A 14,163-nucleotide genomic window follows, 5' to 3' on the forward strand; every position below is an offset into this window, starting at 1 on the left:
AGTAGTAAAACCCTTCTGAGATAAAATTACTTAAATGCTTCGGTAAAAAGGTAGGTTTTAAGCTGTCTTTTAAAAATGTCTAGCGTGTTTGCTTCCCTAATATTTATGGCTAATTTGTTCCATAGTTTTGGGGCATAATAAGCAAAGGCCGAATCACCAATCTTCTTATGATTGCTTCTGGTGACCTCTAATAGGCCTGCATTTGATGATTGGAGTGTTCTAGCTGGTGTGTAGTTTATAAGGGAGTTAGCAATGTAGCTAGGTCCTTGTCCGTGTAGAGCTTTATATATGAGGAAAAGGACCTTAAAGTCAATTCTGAAGGTAACATGGAGCCAGTGTAAAGTAGCTAGGACAGGAATAATGTGTTCTCTCCTTTTAGTTTTGGTTAATAATCTAGCTGCAGAATTTTGAATGAGCTGTAGTCTTTCAGTGGTTTTCTTGGGAAGACCAGTGAAAAGTGCGTTACAGTAGTCCAGCCGGCTGTGTATAAAAGCATGAATTAACTTCTCTGCATCATTTTGGTTCATGAATGGTCGTACGTTTGCTATATTCCTCAGGTGAAAGAAAGCTGTTTTGGTCACTTTATTTATGTGAGAGTTGAAATTCAAATCTGAGTCCAGGATTACACAGAGACTCGTCACCTCTGGTTTAGGACAGGGGGTTAAGCCTCCTAGATTCTTAGTAAGCATCTCTCTTTTGGATTTGGGGCCACATAGTAGGACTTCGGTTTTGTCTTCATTTAATTTAAGAAAGTTATCGTTCATCCATTTGTTTATTGCCAACAGGCAGTTGGTAATGGAATTGATGGCCGTTGCATCGTTGGGTTCAGTGGATATATATAGTTGTGTGTCATCTGCATAGCTATGGAAATCTATGTTATGTTCTCTGATTATGTCGCCGAGTGGTAACATATAAAGAGAAAAAAGTAATGGACCTAAGCAACGTCCTTGAGCAACCCCATAGCAGTTCTCATGTTTCTTGGACCTATGGTCTCCTAAACTAACTTAAAACTTCCTTCCTGTGATATATGATTTTACCCAGTTCAATACACTATCCGTGAACCCAATAAGCTTTTCCAGTCTATTGATTAGGATGTCGTGATCAATGGTATCAAATGCTGCACTAAGATCTAGCAGGATAAGGATAGAGACTTTATTTGCATCAGAGTTTAATCTGAGGTCGCTAATTATTTTGGTCAGAGCAGTTTCAGTACTGTGATATTTCCTGAAACCTGACTGCGAGACTTCCAGGATGTTATTTTCTTCAAGAAAATAATTTAATTGGACTAAAACTATATTTTCCAGTACTTTACTAATAAATGGAAGGTTTGATATTGGTCTTTAATTTGCAAGTAGACTGTTATCCAATTTGGGTTTCTATAATAGGGGCTTTACAACAGCTGTTTTGAAGGCATCTGGGAAGACGCCAGTTCTGAGGGATGTGTTTATAATCTCTAGCACCGGACTTGAGACACTATCAAACACTTGCTTAAAGAATGTTGTGGGTATAGGATCAATATCTGAGGTTGTGGAGTTAGGTTCGCTGACAATTTTGGAAAGTTCTGTCGTGGAAGTTTTTGCAGACAATCAATCGTTTAAGATGAAGTCGGGTGAAGTATAGAGTTAATGTTTATTTGACGTAGGTTTAAACATAATAACGTTATCAACATAACATCATCAGCACACAAACATAAGACAGTAACACAAAGACAATTCCATACAGCTCCATTTGGCATTCTAGAATGGAACCGGGAGAATCCAGCCCACCAGCACTACCCAGCTGATGGCCCTGAACCCCCTCCAGAACATTCTTCAACAGACCATTTTATAGATACGACAGTTCTCAAAAGTCATTGGTCCATCCTACAGACAGTAAGCTATACTAAATCTCTTCTGTCATTGGTTAAATCCTCAGAACAATACAGTTGAATCCACATTTTCTTCAGACCAACTGTCTCTTCTCCACAGGTGGCAAGAACTCTTTCAGGTCACCCAGACTTCACGTCTCCTAGACTTTATGTCTCCTAGTTAGGTGTTATAAAACTACAGGTGGCATCTCTACCCAATATAGTTGAATTAACATACATTGTATCAAGCTTCTTCCTAAAACACATTCATTGTACATATAGGCCCAAAATTTCTTTCACAGTTCACTAAGTGTGATACAGGTAAATGTGCTCATGGTTATGTTGCAGAATCTACTGATGTCAGTTTCGACCCCACTATTAATTATACTAGCTCTGATCAAAGTTATTTTGTTTTTGAAGAACAAAGCAAGCTTTTCACATTTAACTGCTGAGGATGGGGGTGGGACAGGGACAGTGTTTAACAGCTGGTCAATGGTGGAGAAAAGAACTCTGGAATTTCTGGCATTTTAATAATGCGTAATAATGTTGGAGAAATATTCTCTTCTTGCTACACGGGTGGTTTTGTTATAGGTGGTTAGTGTATCTTTGTTTTCCTCCATTTTCTCTCTGCTGCACGGCATTTTCTTTTAGTTTCACTAACATTTTTATTTCTCAGCCATGGGGAGGTTCTGCACTTCTTTTTGTTTTTCAGTGGTGCAACAGAGTCTAACACAGTTAATAGTGCATCATTGAGGTTCTCTACCATTTCATTCAGAGAGCAATCATGATTAATTGGCTCATATAGAGCGAATTGTTCAGAAAATGTCATCATAGCTGTATCGTCTAAATTTCTTCTTTGGACTGAGAATTCTTTTGTGTTTTTTGTTAGGATGATTTCCACATTAAAAAGTATATAAAGATTCCGTGCTGGTGTGTTGGGTCTGTTATGTGTTGAGTTAGATCGAAACTGTCGAGGAGATTTAAGAGCTCAATAGTTCTTGGGTCTGCTTTTTTATTTACTTGGATATTTAAGTCTCCGTTTAAAACTACTTTGTCATATCTAGTGACACATAGTGATAATAGTTCAGAGAATTTTTGTATGAATATTGGCGAGTGCTTGGGTGGCCGATATATAATAACAAAAAGTATTGATTCGGTTGAGCTCTATAGCAAGATATTCATATGATGTGAATTCACCTAGCTCAGTAATTTTGAACAACAGTTTAGAGGAGAAAATTGCTGCGACTCCTCCACCTTTTTTTGATTTCCTAGAAACTTGGTGAAAGCTGTAATTGGGCGGACACGCTTCTATCAGAGTTGCTGTTGCTGTGTCATTGTTTAGCCAAGTTGTTTTCTCTGATCAGATCATTGACTAGAAATGTTTTGTTATTTAGTGATCTAACATTTAGAAGGGCCAGTTTCATCTGTGGGGTATTAACAGATAAAACAGGGGTTGATAAATCTGTTGGAAGAATATGGATAGTTCTGTGACTTCTAACACTAGTTTCAGGTTTGTAACCATGCATTTTACCATGCCATTTTCTGTTTGTGATGATGACCGGTATGTCTAATGAAATAGCATGGTGGCTGTCCTAGCGTAGCTTTTCTTTGGGAAAGTCTATATCACTGAGCTGTTCCATCACAAGGGAATTCATCCGGGGGGTGCAGATCTGTGCAGGGCCCATGTCCTTCCAGGAGGCTGTTTGTCAAGGAAAGGAAAGTACCTGTAATTTGAATCCCCTTGAACAAGGGACCCGCTGGGTAAGAATACCCAATTAGGCCGTAAGGTGAACCCTGTTATCGTTTAATCCTGCTCCACAGTCTGGCATTTACACAGTCTTTAGCTCATAAAAAAGAACGAGTCATGCTAAGCTACCAAAAAAAAAGTGACCCGCTGAAATTCCATTCGATTGTCGCTGCGTCTATGTTTTATGTAGAACTCGTTTCTTCAGAGCGTAATAGGATTCTGGTGGCACGGTCAACACGTGATTGGTATACACCAATAAGGTAGATGCTTTTTGTCAACATGGATGGATATGGTTGGCAAATAGAGGATGGGACCTTGCACGTCACCTGGATGACCAGAAATTTGGCCCCTGACAGTGTTTTGCAGGCAGATGTTCCTGTTTTTCTGCAGGACTGTGTTGCACAGACTTATGTAGTTCATTTAAGTGTAGGCTATGCTTAGCGCCATTTCAGAAGGGACTAACCTTCCAGCCAGTTAGATGAAATATGAACAGATTAAGACCGTCTTTGACTCACTTATACCAGTAGAAATCTGTAGTAATAATATTCTAAAGAATAAAAACTGTCTTTATTTTTGCACTGACTGTCTGTGTTCTACACACCTCCATCACCTTTATTGTAAACCCTTTGCTATTGTACAGGGCAACTCACATACAAGTAATTATCCCACCAAGCTGGTTTTACAGCTAGGTCTACCCTGTTACACCCCTTAAGTACAATTTATTAAACTCTTGACAATAACAGTGACATAACGTGTTTTTGCATTTAGCACTAACAAAGGCTTGTTTAAAAACCACTGTGAGAACAGACTGGAGGCTCTTTCTCTATACTCAAACTGTACATAAACTATGACCACCAACACACGTCAAAGGCAAACATTCTAAGCCTGTCCTGTGCAGCAAAGGAGAACATGTGCTGAAATGAGTTTTGGCATGAAACACTCAATCTTGCTCAATCCCAAATCTAGATCCAGTCTTTTGCAGGAGAGACAAGTTTATGTGATAGTCTAAATTTCGTTGACTGCTTAGTTTTGGACCAATCCTTTCAGATGGTTCAGAGTACCAAGGATGCATGTCTTTAGGACTGAACCAGGGGTTGATTTAGGGCAGGGCATATGCCAGTTTAGCTATGCATTTTAAAGGATCATAGCGTTTAACGTAGAGTACAGATGGGTCACACCCTCTATCACACACACATGTTGTCCCCCTCAACTTATGTCGTTGTTGTAATTGTGCCAACACAAAATAAATGGAGGAACTGGAAGAAAACCGTCCTGACACTGACAGTGAGGACTGAGTGTCCTTAATCTGTTATTCCTTATTCTGTTATGTACAGTTTTATATATCATATTTCATATTTTTCATAAAGATTGTTTTTATGGTTGATCAGTGTTGTTTTCAAGGCCGTAATCATAACAAATATTGGGGGGGGACGCATCCCAAATCTGGTCAAAATCCCCACCCAATATATTGATATAAAAATATAAATGTGCTACTCTACGACAGGCAACCACGCACGCTGTACGAAATTATAATTTCAAAAATGTATTCGTCCCCTCCAATGTTGACTCCATGGCTATGTCCTTGGTTGTTTTCATTTGTGGAAGAATGAATGAATTGAATGTTACAATTACGACTTAAGCCTTTGCATTGTGCAAAGGCAAAGGCTGCAGAAAAACAGGAACATCTGCCTGTCTCACAGGCACTTATGCAGCCGCAGTGTATCACATGCAAAACACTGTCAGGGGCCGAATTTCTGGTCACCCAGGTGACGTGCAAGGTCCCATCCTCTATTTGCCAACCATATCCATCCATGTTGACAAAAAGCAACTACCTTATTGGTTCAGATTGATCACGTGTCGAACCGTGCCACCAAAATCCTATTAAGCTCTGAAGAAACTAGCTCTACATAAAACATAGACGCAGCGACAATCGACTGGAATTTCAGCGGGTAACTTTTTCTTTGGTAGGTTAGCATGACTCGTTCTTTTTTATGAGCTAAAGATTGTGTAGATGCCAGACAGCGGAGCGGGAATCATTTTCTAAAATACTTTTCATGGTTCACCTTGTGGCCTAAATGTATTTGTAACCAACAAGTAGTGTACCATATTATCATCCAATGGGGAGAACACTATAAAAGTGAAATGTCCGGAGAAAACCTCAGTCTGATCCCGGGATCATGCTCACGTTTGTCGGAATCTTTGTCACTCTGAATTCTAATAAACACTTTGCGTCAAACTTTTCTGAGTTCCAGTGCTGTTTTTAAATTTTGATATTGGTTGAAGACGTAGAATATTTTTCACAACAAAATAATTCCTCTCCAAAGTAATAAGCCCCTGTTCAAGTGTTGAGCATTAAATTAGCTGCACGGTCTGTAAAGATCTTGGGAGGAAGCCACTTTTTTGTTCTAAAACCAGGCTAAAAGGCGCTTTGAAATATAAGCCGTACAACCACAAGAAAACTGTAAAATCGGGGTACAAGCCGCGGCTTTATTTCCGAAAAACACCGTAAACTTGGTATTGCAGTCAATGACTCCTTTAATGACTACAGACCCGTTGACCTGACCTCTGTGGTAATGAAGTCTTATGAGCGCCTGGTGCTGGCTCACCTCAAATCCATTACAGGCCCTCTTCTGGACCCCCTTCAGTTTACTTACAGAGCCAAAAGGTCTGTAAACGGCGCAGTAAACATGGCCCTCCACTTCACCCTCCAGTAGCTGGAGTCCCCCCCAGCACCTACGCTAGGATCCTGTTTCTGGACTTCAGCTCTGCTTTCAACACCATCATCCCGGCTTTGCTTCAGGACAATCTCTTTCAGCTGAACGTGCCAGACTCCACCTGCAGGTGGATCACAGACTTCCTGTCTGACAGGAAGCAGTGCGTCAAGCTTGGAACACACATCTCGGAATCCCGGTCCATCAGCACCGGATCTCCTCAGAGCTGCATCCTTTCCCCTCTGCTCTTCTCCCTGTACACTGTAACGGTGGCAGCCCCAGGTAGTGAAAGTTCGGGCGCCAGGCAGGCCCGTAATACTGCCAATTTCCTAGGGTGTGGTGTATGACTCGTGATACTGATAAACTGGATAACTGGATAGCTCCTTCAGGCTCCGTCTGTGTCTGTTTCTCTTTTGTTGCCATTCATTCAAAGCACCCTAATATGCGCAGGGACACTCCCACATTGACGTGAGAGGAAGCCGCGTTCCTGACATGACCCGTGTCGGTTAAAGCGGCGGCATGAATTAGGCACTCTGCTACAACACCAACAACTGCACGTCCAGTCATCAGTCCGTCAAACTCCTGAAGTTTGAGGATGACACCACCCTCATTGGGCTCATCTCTGGTGGCGATGAGTCTGAATACAGGTGGGAAGCTGACAATCTGGTGACCTGGTGCAGCCAGAAAAACTTAAGACAGTGGAGATTGTTGTGGACTTCAGGAAGAATCTAGCCACTCCCCTCCGGCAGGAGACTGCAGTCCATCAGGACCAATACCTAATTTTCTCTGAGTCACCTAACATGAACATCACCAGGAACAAAGACCCTGCTGATTAGTTTCCTCTTGACAACCCACACACACGCCTACAGAAAATAATATATAATTTTCAACTTTGGTAGCAGAATTAGACTCAAACTAGTCAATGTTCCCTGATAATATTTATTTTACTTGTCCCACCACATCTGTGCCTTTGGTAGCACTCATGGGCAAATGGGGGTGGGGGGATGTTTGAAGGACGCAGGTTTGACACTGCATGGATTTGATTAAAGGATTCCAAGTCCTTGAGCTGACATAATAGTTCACGCTGAAAGACTACTCTGGGGTTTTGATGAATGATATGAGGCCCCTGGCCACATGGAATGGGAGATGAGGCTTGTCTAAACTAAATAGCTTGAATGACTGGACACATTTATTTTCTTTGCACCCAATCAGCATCTATTGGACTTCCAGTATGGTGTCTTATGACTGAAGACATTGTGTGGGAATTAATAATGGCTCAATAGTGATGCCCTTCATATGAATCAATCACTGTAACACTCTATTTAAATTACTTGTCATAACGTCAAATCTATACTATCCCAAGCATGAAATGACAGGTGTGATCAAGGTGGAGCCACCTTTCCACAATAAATTGACAAGTTAGTAACATCCATAAAATAATGGCCACTGTGTTAGCAGAATTCTTGTTAGAAGTGCAAAAACAGCTATGTACCTTACTGGCCCCAGGCAGCAAATGCAGTTTGACATAAGGATCTGAGAGCCCATTATGATCCATTGGTTTCAGCCCCTGTGGACGAAACACATGTTAGAGGAAGTTTAAATAAACAATGTTTACAGCCAAAGCACCACTTCATATGAAGACATAACAAGGGGGGGATCTTCTGCAGGAAAAAGTCAACTGCAGACAATTTAATTCTTTTGACTACACAGGAAGTTTACAATTCCTGAGTCAACCCAAGAGTGAGATCAGAGCATAACAATTGAAGAGAAAGAAAATACCTTCTGTTTTACCAAACAAGCTGCATTTTCCAACACTCCGCAAATGCATATAATCCCCCGCACAAATCACGGATGTGATGACAGATTTCATTGCGAGGTAGAAAAAGAACTTTGCAGGTCTATTGGATGGACTTTTTCTGCCCACAGAGCTGGCTGTTTTTGCCAGAGACCCGTTCACTGTTGCAATAGAAAGGGACTTATCCGCTAGAGCAAAGAAAGTGGTCCCTTCCATTGACAAGGGGAAATTCACACTCAAACTTGAAAACTTCAACAAGCTTGTCAACTTCAACAAACTTGTCAACTTCAAAAAGTTGACATGCAGTCATCTGGATCGATAACACAGGAGCTTTGCACTACCGGGCCTGCAATGTTTTGGACTGATCAGTTCGTACATCAGTTCCCTAACATTAAGAAAGTAGCAATCGTCATGCTCAGTATGTTTGGATCAACATATACGTGAGTCAGGTTTTTCACACATAAACTCCATAAAAAGCAACTCTCATTGCTCTCTGACTGACCATACTCTCCACCAATGCCTTTGGATTGCATTGACAACTTACGAGCCTTTTCTGCACTTTGTGTTCAGATATGTAGCCTAGGTAGGCCTAGGCAAGAGGTGCCTAGGTCATTTTCTTCTTTTGTAAGTGGAAGTGGATTAGCTTTGCAGCTAATCGCGGCGCTTTGCAGCCAGTGGGTCCCAGGTGTAAAGCACCGGAACTCGTATAGTAAACAAAACTCAGTGTTTGGTAGACTAAAGCTTCGCCATAGTTACACCCAACCTGCATACTAAAATAGGAACACCGACTATATGAAAGAAAGATTGCCTAACGCATACAAATTCAAATTGGACCATCACCTGTTTACTCTTTCATACCTGCAAACTTGTTACTTTTCAGTGAAAATAGCCGTTTTGAATGAAAAAAAGGTCATCCACGTGAATCGTGCAGATCCGGGGTGTTTTTAGTTGGGGGGGGGGGGGGGGGGATTATGGTACAATTTCCCATAAACGGGAGTTTCAAAAACATACTCCGGTTGTCTTCACAATAAAGCATCTTTGGTAACATGTCAGGCGAGTCATTTGGCCAATCACAATCAAGTGAACTGCAGCGTCTTCTTTGAAAAGGCTACAGTAGTCAGCTAACGTAAGATCAGCGAAATGTGTTGCAGTAGCCTACCTACAATGTTAGAGCTAGTTCAATGTGAATGATTTTTGGCAAGGCTATCTCCTCCACTGCATTAGTATTGTTATCATATTTTTTATCTATATATTGTTGTAAGATTTGAGCGAACTGAAAACGAACACATAATGAAACAAGACCAATTGGTGTCTGGTTTAATGAGTGATTGAAACACCTGCTCCGGATTATTTATCGTTGATTTAGGTTAACGCAGTCAGAGTTAGCCTTAACAAACGTTTATGATCGTGAAAAAGTAGCCCTGGTCCAGCACGTAAAATATTGACAATTGTTTTCCAGAATGAGCAAGGTTAAAGAGAAGGATACATTTCTTTGGGCCACTACCCACACGGTTAGCTGTGTTGTTCACTCCACGAATGCACGATCCTTACAAGTTGTACCTCGTTGTAAAGGTGACTAATCAAGCTTTCCAACGATATAAAATACAATACCAATTGGTATTATTGAAGGGGAGAAATAATCGACCAAAATAACGTTACCAAGTGGTGTAAATAAACGTTTTGACTATGTTACCTGGGGGGTATTCCAAGTAACGGGTTTAATGAAAACTTTGAGTTGTTTAACCCTGAAAAGAGGCATACTCCGAGTTCCACGTTCCAGAAAGAGAGGTAACGAAACCTTTTGGTAAGTTTCCATGGTAACTTACTCCTTGAAACTAACCTGCTCGCTAGCAGGTTTTCCATGCCATACTCTGCGTTTCTACCGATCCCCTCCCACTTTTTTAGCCTGATAGCGTTGGCAGACACGGCATATCATTTCCTGGTTCAGCCGAACGATCTCGAACAAAATGTTATTCGCTTTGTTATACGCCCGTAGACGATTTTAAGACTGCGGTTTGATGTACTTTAATTCCCTGGTGAATACCTAAGTTAACGTTACCGTTTCCTGTCACAATCTGTAATTTATTTTAGCAACATTCTCAGCCCTTGGGTCTTCATCGATAGTGTTGCTCGCCGTGGATTTGCACTCAGAGTTGACCAAATGCCTTTTGGCACTCTTTATTGCATACAAATAGAAATCAAACAATGAGTAGCCTATTTCTATCGGCTATTGTTCCTACAATTTACATGATTCATATGATTCCTACAATTTACATGATGTAGGCTACCGTCCTGTAACTGTTATTTCAGCAAATCTATTTCAACATTGTTGGGGGTCAATATATTGGCCAAACAACTGAAACTAATTCCCCTATGGTTTGAAGGAAGATGGGAAACTTGACAGTGTATTAACATTAACCAAATAATGCCAATACCAATGGAATTACAGTTATTTGACTATTTGGGTTAAATCAGAGCAAGAATGGTCAAATTAAGGTTAAATAATATAATCATTTTATCATATTGCAAATGAATGCAATCAATTAAGTTAACTCTTATGCCTACTCTACCATGATTATTGTAAACCAGAGATAGAAAGCATGAGGTGAGGAAGAAGTAGGCCTAGGCCAAGTCAGAGCTGAGGAGAAGGTCTCAGGAGATCAAGAATCCACAGAGCAATGCTTCACAATTCCTTTTATACCCAAGAACAACTACAATCACACCAGAATCTTGATCCTTACTTATCAACATGTCTAGCAATGCTACAGTAAGTTACAAAGATGTGAGAGCCATCAAGTTGAGACTCCATCCAGTAACTCCATATTTTACCATGTGAGAGGTGGGGGCAGGTGGATAGCCTTACAAGATTAGCCTTTATTCTTCTGCCCTATGTACAACATCTCTTGGTCAAAATAGAAATTCAGCAAATTCAACAATTAATATTAATGGCCGCGTTTCCCAGATTCGATCGTTCTTAAGGACTTAAGAAGGCTCTTAAGAAGGGTTCGGCTAAGAAGGAGTGCTAAGAAGGGGTGTTTCCCAGACGCGTTCTTAACTGCCTTCTTAAGATCCCGCCAAAGAAGCTTCTTAAGAAGCTCTTAGTGGGTGCTGTCCACCGCCGTGGTGTTGAAACTATATCAATCGATGCCAGGAAAATCGATCACCCACCACTTTATCAGCGCACAAATCACACACAATACCGTGTGGTCCCAAGGCCGTAATCATAATACTCATCCCCCCAATATTCAAATCTGGTCAAAATGTCCCCCCCAATATATTGATATAAAAATATAAAGGTGCTACGCTACGACAGGCAACCACGCACGCTGTCCGAAATTATCTTAACAAATGTAATTCGTACCCCCCAATGTTGACTCCATGGCTACGGCCTTGAGCCCTATACATGATAGTTGATATGGGTTGTGTGATGGTAGTGGTAGTGGGTTTATTGTTGGGAGTAGGGTGGTGCTGATATCCATGCTTGGTGACTGGTCAACAATCATGCGGCAACATTTTACAGGTGACAAGCGCAGCCCCCCCGACAAACGATGGATACATCGGAAACGACCCTTCCACCTGCCAAAAACCCGTTCAATGTGGGTCCTGGTGTGTGTGTGGGCCTCATTGAACCTGTCCCCCTGTGGTGTTGCTGGGTTGATCATCGGTGTCACGAGGTAACTCCGGAGAGGGTAGCCACTGTCCCCGAGGAAGATGCTCCTGCCAAACTCTCCTCTGCCAGCCTCAGCCACAGCTGATTTGGCCCACACGCAGGGGCGCAAAAAGTGGGTATGCGCTATATGCGGCGCATAGGGGCGCAGCTCCACGGGGGCGATGGTGAAAAATAATAAATGTAAACACATAAAAAAAATGTTTGGCAGTATTTTCAATATTTAGCAGTATTTTCAATATTTAGCTTCTGTTGTGCGTTTCTGCATTTGCTCAATGTTATATAACATTTTAGAGGACTTACAGGCTAGAGTAGGCGCCCTATCTCATAAGACTTAACTTAGTTACGTCATAGAATTTTGAAATAGAAGAGGGAGAGGGGGCGCCGTGAGCGCTGAGCGAAGATGGATAAAGCAAAAAAACTGTCGGGGGCAAAAAATAGAAAAAGAAAGAGGGAAAGGGAGATGACATGTCGAGGGATGCAACAGCAATTGAATACGTGGATGGTGAAAGCCAAAAGGTAGGATTTTAAGTGTCACGTCTGTGCTTGAAGGCTTGCAAATATTAATGTTAACAGCTAGCATTTGTTAACACTGGGAATGTAGCAGCCAAATTGGGGTTTAAGGCTAGTTTAGAATATGCAAAAACGAGGTTGCTGAGCTGAAAACTGGAAAATAAAAAATAACATCACGTACAATAAATGACAAGAATCTGGAAAACATAACTAATGCTATAACTCTGGTTTACCATCATGCATCAAGCTAGATACCAAACTTGGAGGCTTGCAAATATTCATGTTAACAGACCGTTCTCAGATTAGCTAACGCTAGTGTTTTCTAAGTAGGTGGGGTTTACTGCTCATGGTCTTAATGCAAACCAATGTTTACGATCGCAAGATTTAGATTTTGGTTAAACCCTATGGTACCAATCCCATGCATGACATATCTCAATTTTATTAAGATAAAATAACTGGTAAATATAAGGTAGCCTACACAATAAATGACAAGAAACTGGAAAACATAACTTGTAATATATTCAGTTTTACCATTAGCTGTTCATATTAGCTGTGCTGTCAGACATACAGGCTATAGATACATCTGTTGGGTGACATGGAAGCTGTAATTACAGGGTCACATATCTGTCTTTCTGTCTATGCTAAGTGGCTCTCCATATTTGTACTTTTTAAAACAGCAGCACAACCTTACTGCATAATAGTTGTCTTATCTGATGCTATCACTAGGCTGATTTAAGAAATTAATGTAGGCTGCTACATTTAACAGTGAATTCATTTTATTCAGGTGTGAGGATGGTGGATCAAGAAAGACAGGGGAGGGCAACAGGTAGGTCTAACATTAGGTGGAAGTGTAGGGGGAGCCACTTGATACCAACAGATTCATTTCTTAATATTATTAATATGGAAAAACTCATCTGGAAAATCTATTACATAATGTTTTTTTGACAATGTGTGTTAGTGGAGAAGAACACAGGCAAGTGAATGAGACAGACATGATGTCGGCGATGGCAAGTAGAGATGAGGCCAGTGATGACATCAGGTAGGAGTTCTGTTAGTTAGACCACACAAAACTAAATGTCCAGTATGGTTTGAAGTTCTGTTGACCAACCTATTCACTGTGTCCTTTTTGGGGGTGAAATAGTGCAGACAGAGATGGAAAGCCACTCACCACTGATGAGGAATTGGGGGAGAATGTGGAACAGATAGGTGAAGATGAGGTGGAAGAGAATGTAAAAAAGAGAGGTGAAGATGAGGTGGAAGAGAATGTGGAACAGATAGGTGAAGATGAGGTGGAAGAGAATGTGGAACAGATAGTTGAAGAGGAGAGGGCTGAGACAAGGCCTTTGTCAGAAGACCCATCTGACTGGCCACCACCACACCAGATTGAGGACTCGTTTAGGCAGTGTATGGTTGAGAATGGCCCACAGAAATGTCCTGATGGGCCGTATCCAAGATCAGACAAGAGTAGAAGGTGTTTTTCCAAAGCATACTAATTTCGTTCAATGTCCAATGGAGAAAAAGTACGGCGGGATTGGTTACTGTACTCAAAAAGTACGAATAAAGTTTATTGTTTTGTATGTAAGCTTTTTGGTGGAGCTAGAGCTGTTGACACACGCTTTGTGGTGGGGTACAATAACTGGCAGTGTCTTTCAAAAACGCTGCAGCACCATGAAACCAGTGGTAATCACATAAATGCTTATCTGTTGTGGAACGAATTAGCATCCCGCTTACGCCTTGGTAAAACCATTGACAGAACATTGCAAAGAGCCATAGATGCTGAAAAGGCACACTGGAGAAGTGTGTTAATGAGAGTGATCGACTGCATACTCTTCCTTGCAGAAAGGAACTTGCCACTGAGGGGGAAGAATGCTAAGTTAGGAGATC

General features: G+C 41.2%; 1 protein-coding gene across 1 annotated transcript in view; it reads right to left on the bottom strand.

Annotated features, from left to right (window-relative positions):
- doc2b (double C2-like domains, beta) overlaps positions 1-14,163 on the bottom strand; it is a 298,538-nt gene that overhangs the window by 108,600 nt on the left and 175,775 nt on the right. Inside the window, exon 3 of the mRNA XM_047017138.1 lies at positions 7,797-7,871. Coding sequence (XP_046873094.1) covers positions 7,797-7,871 — 75 coding nt within the window. The remainder of the gene's footprint in view (positions 1-7,796; positions 7,872-14,163) is intronic.

The sequence above is a fragment of the Hypomesus transpacificus genome, unplaced genomic scaffold, assembly GCF_021917145.1.
Source record: "Hypomesus transpacificus isolate Combined female unplaced genomic scaffold, fHypTra1 scaffold_48, whole genome shotgun sequence".
Classification (NCBI taxonomy): Eukaryota; Metazoa; Chordata; class Actinopteri; order Osmeriformes; family Osmeridae; genus Hypomesus; species Hypomesus transpacificus.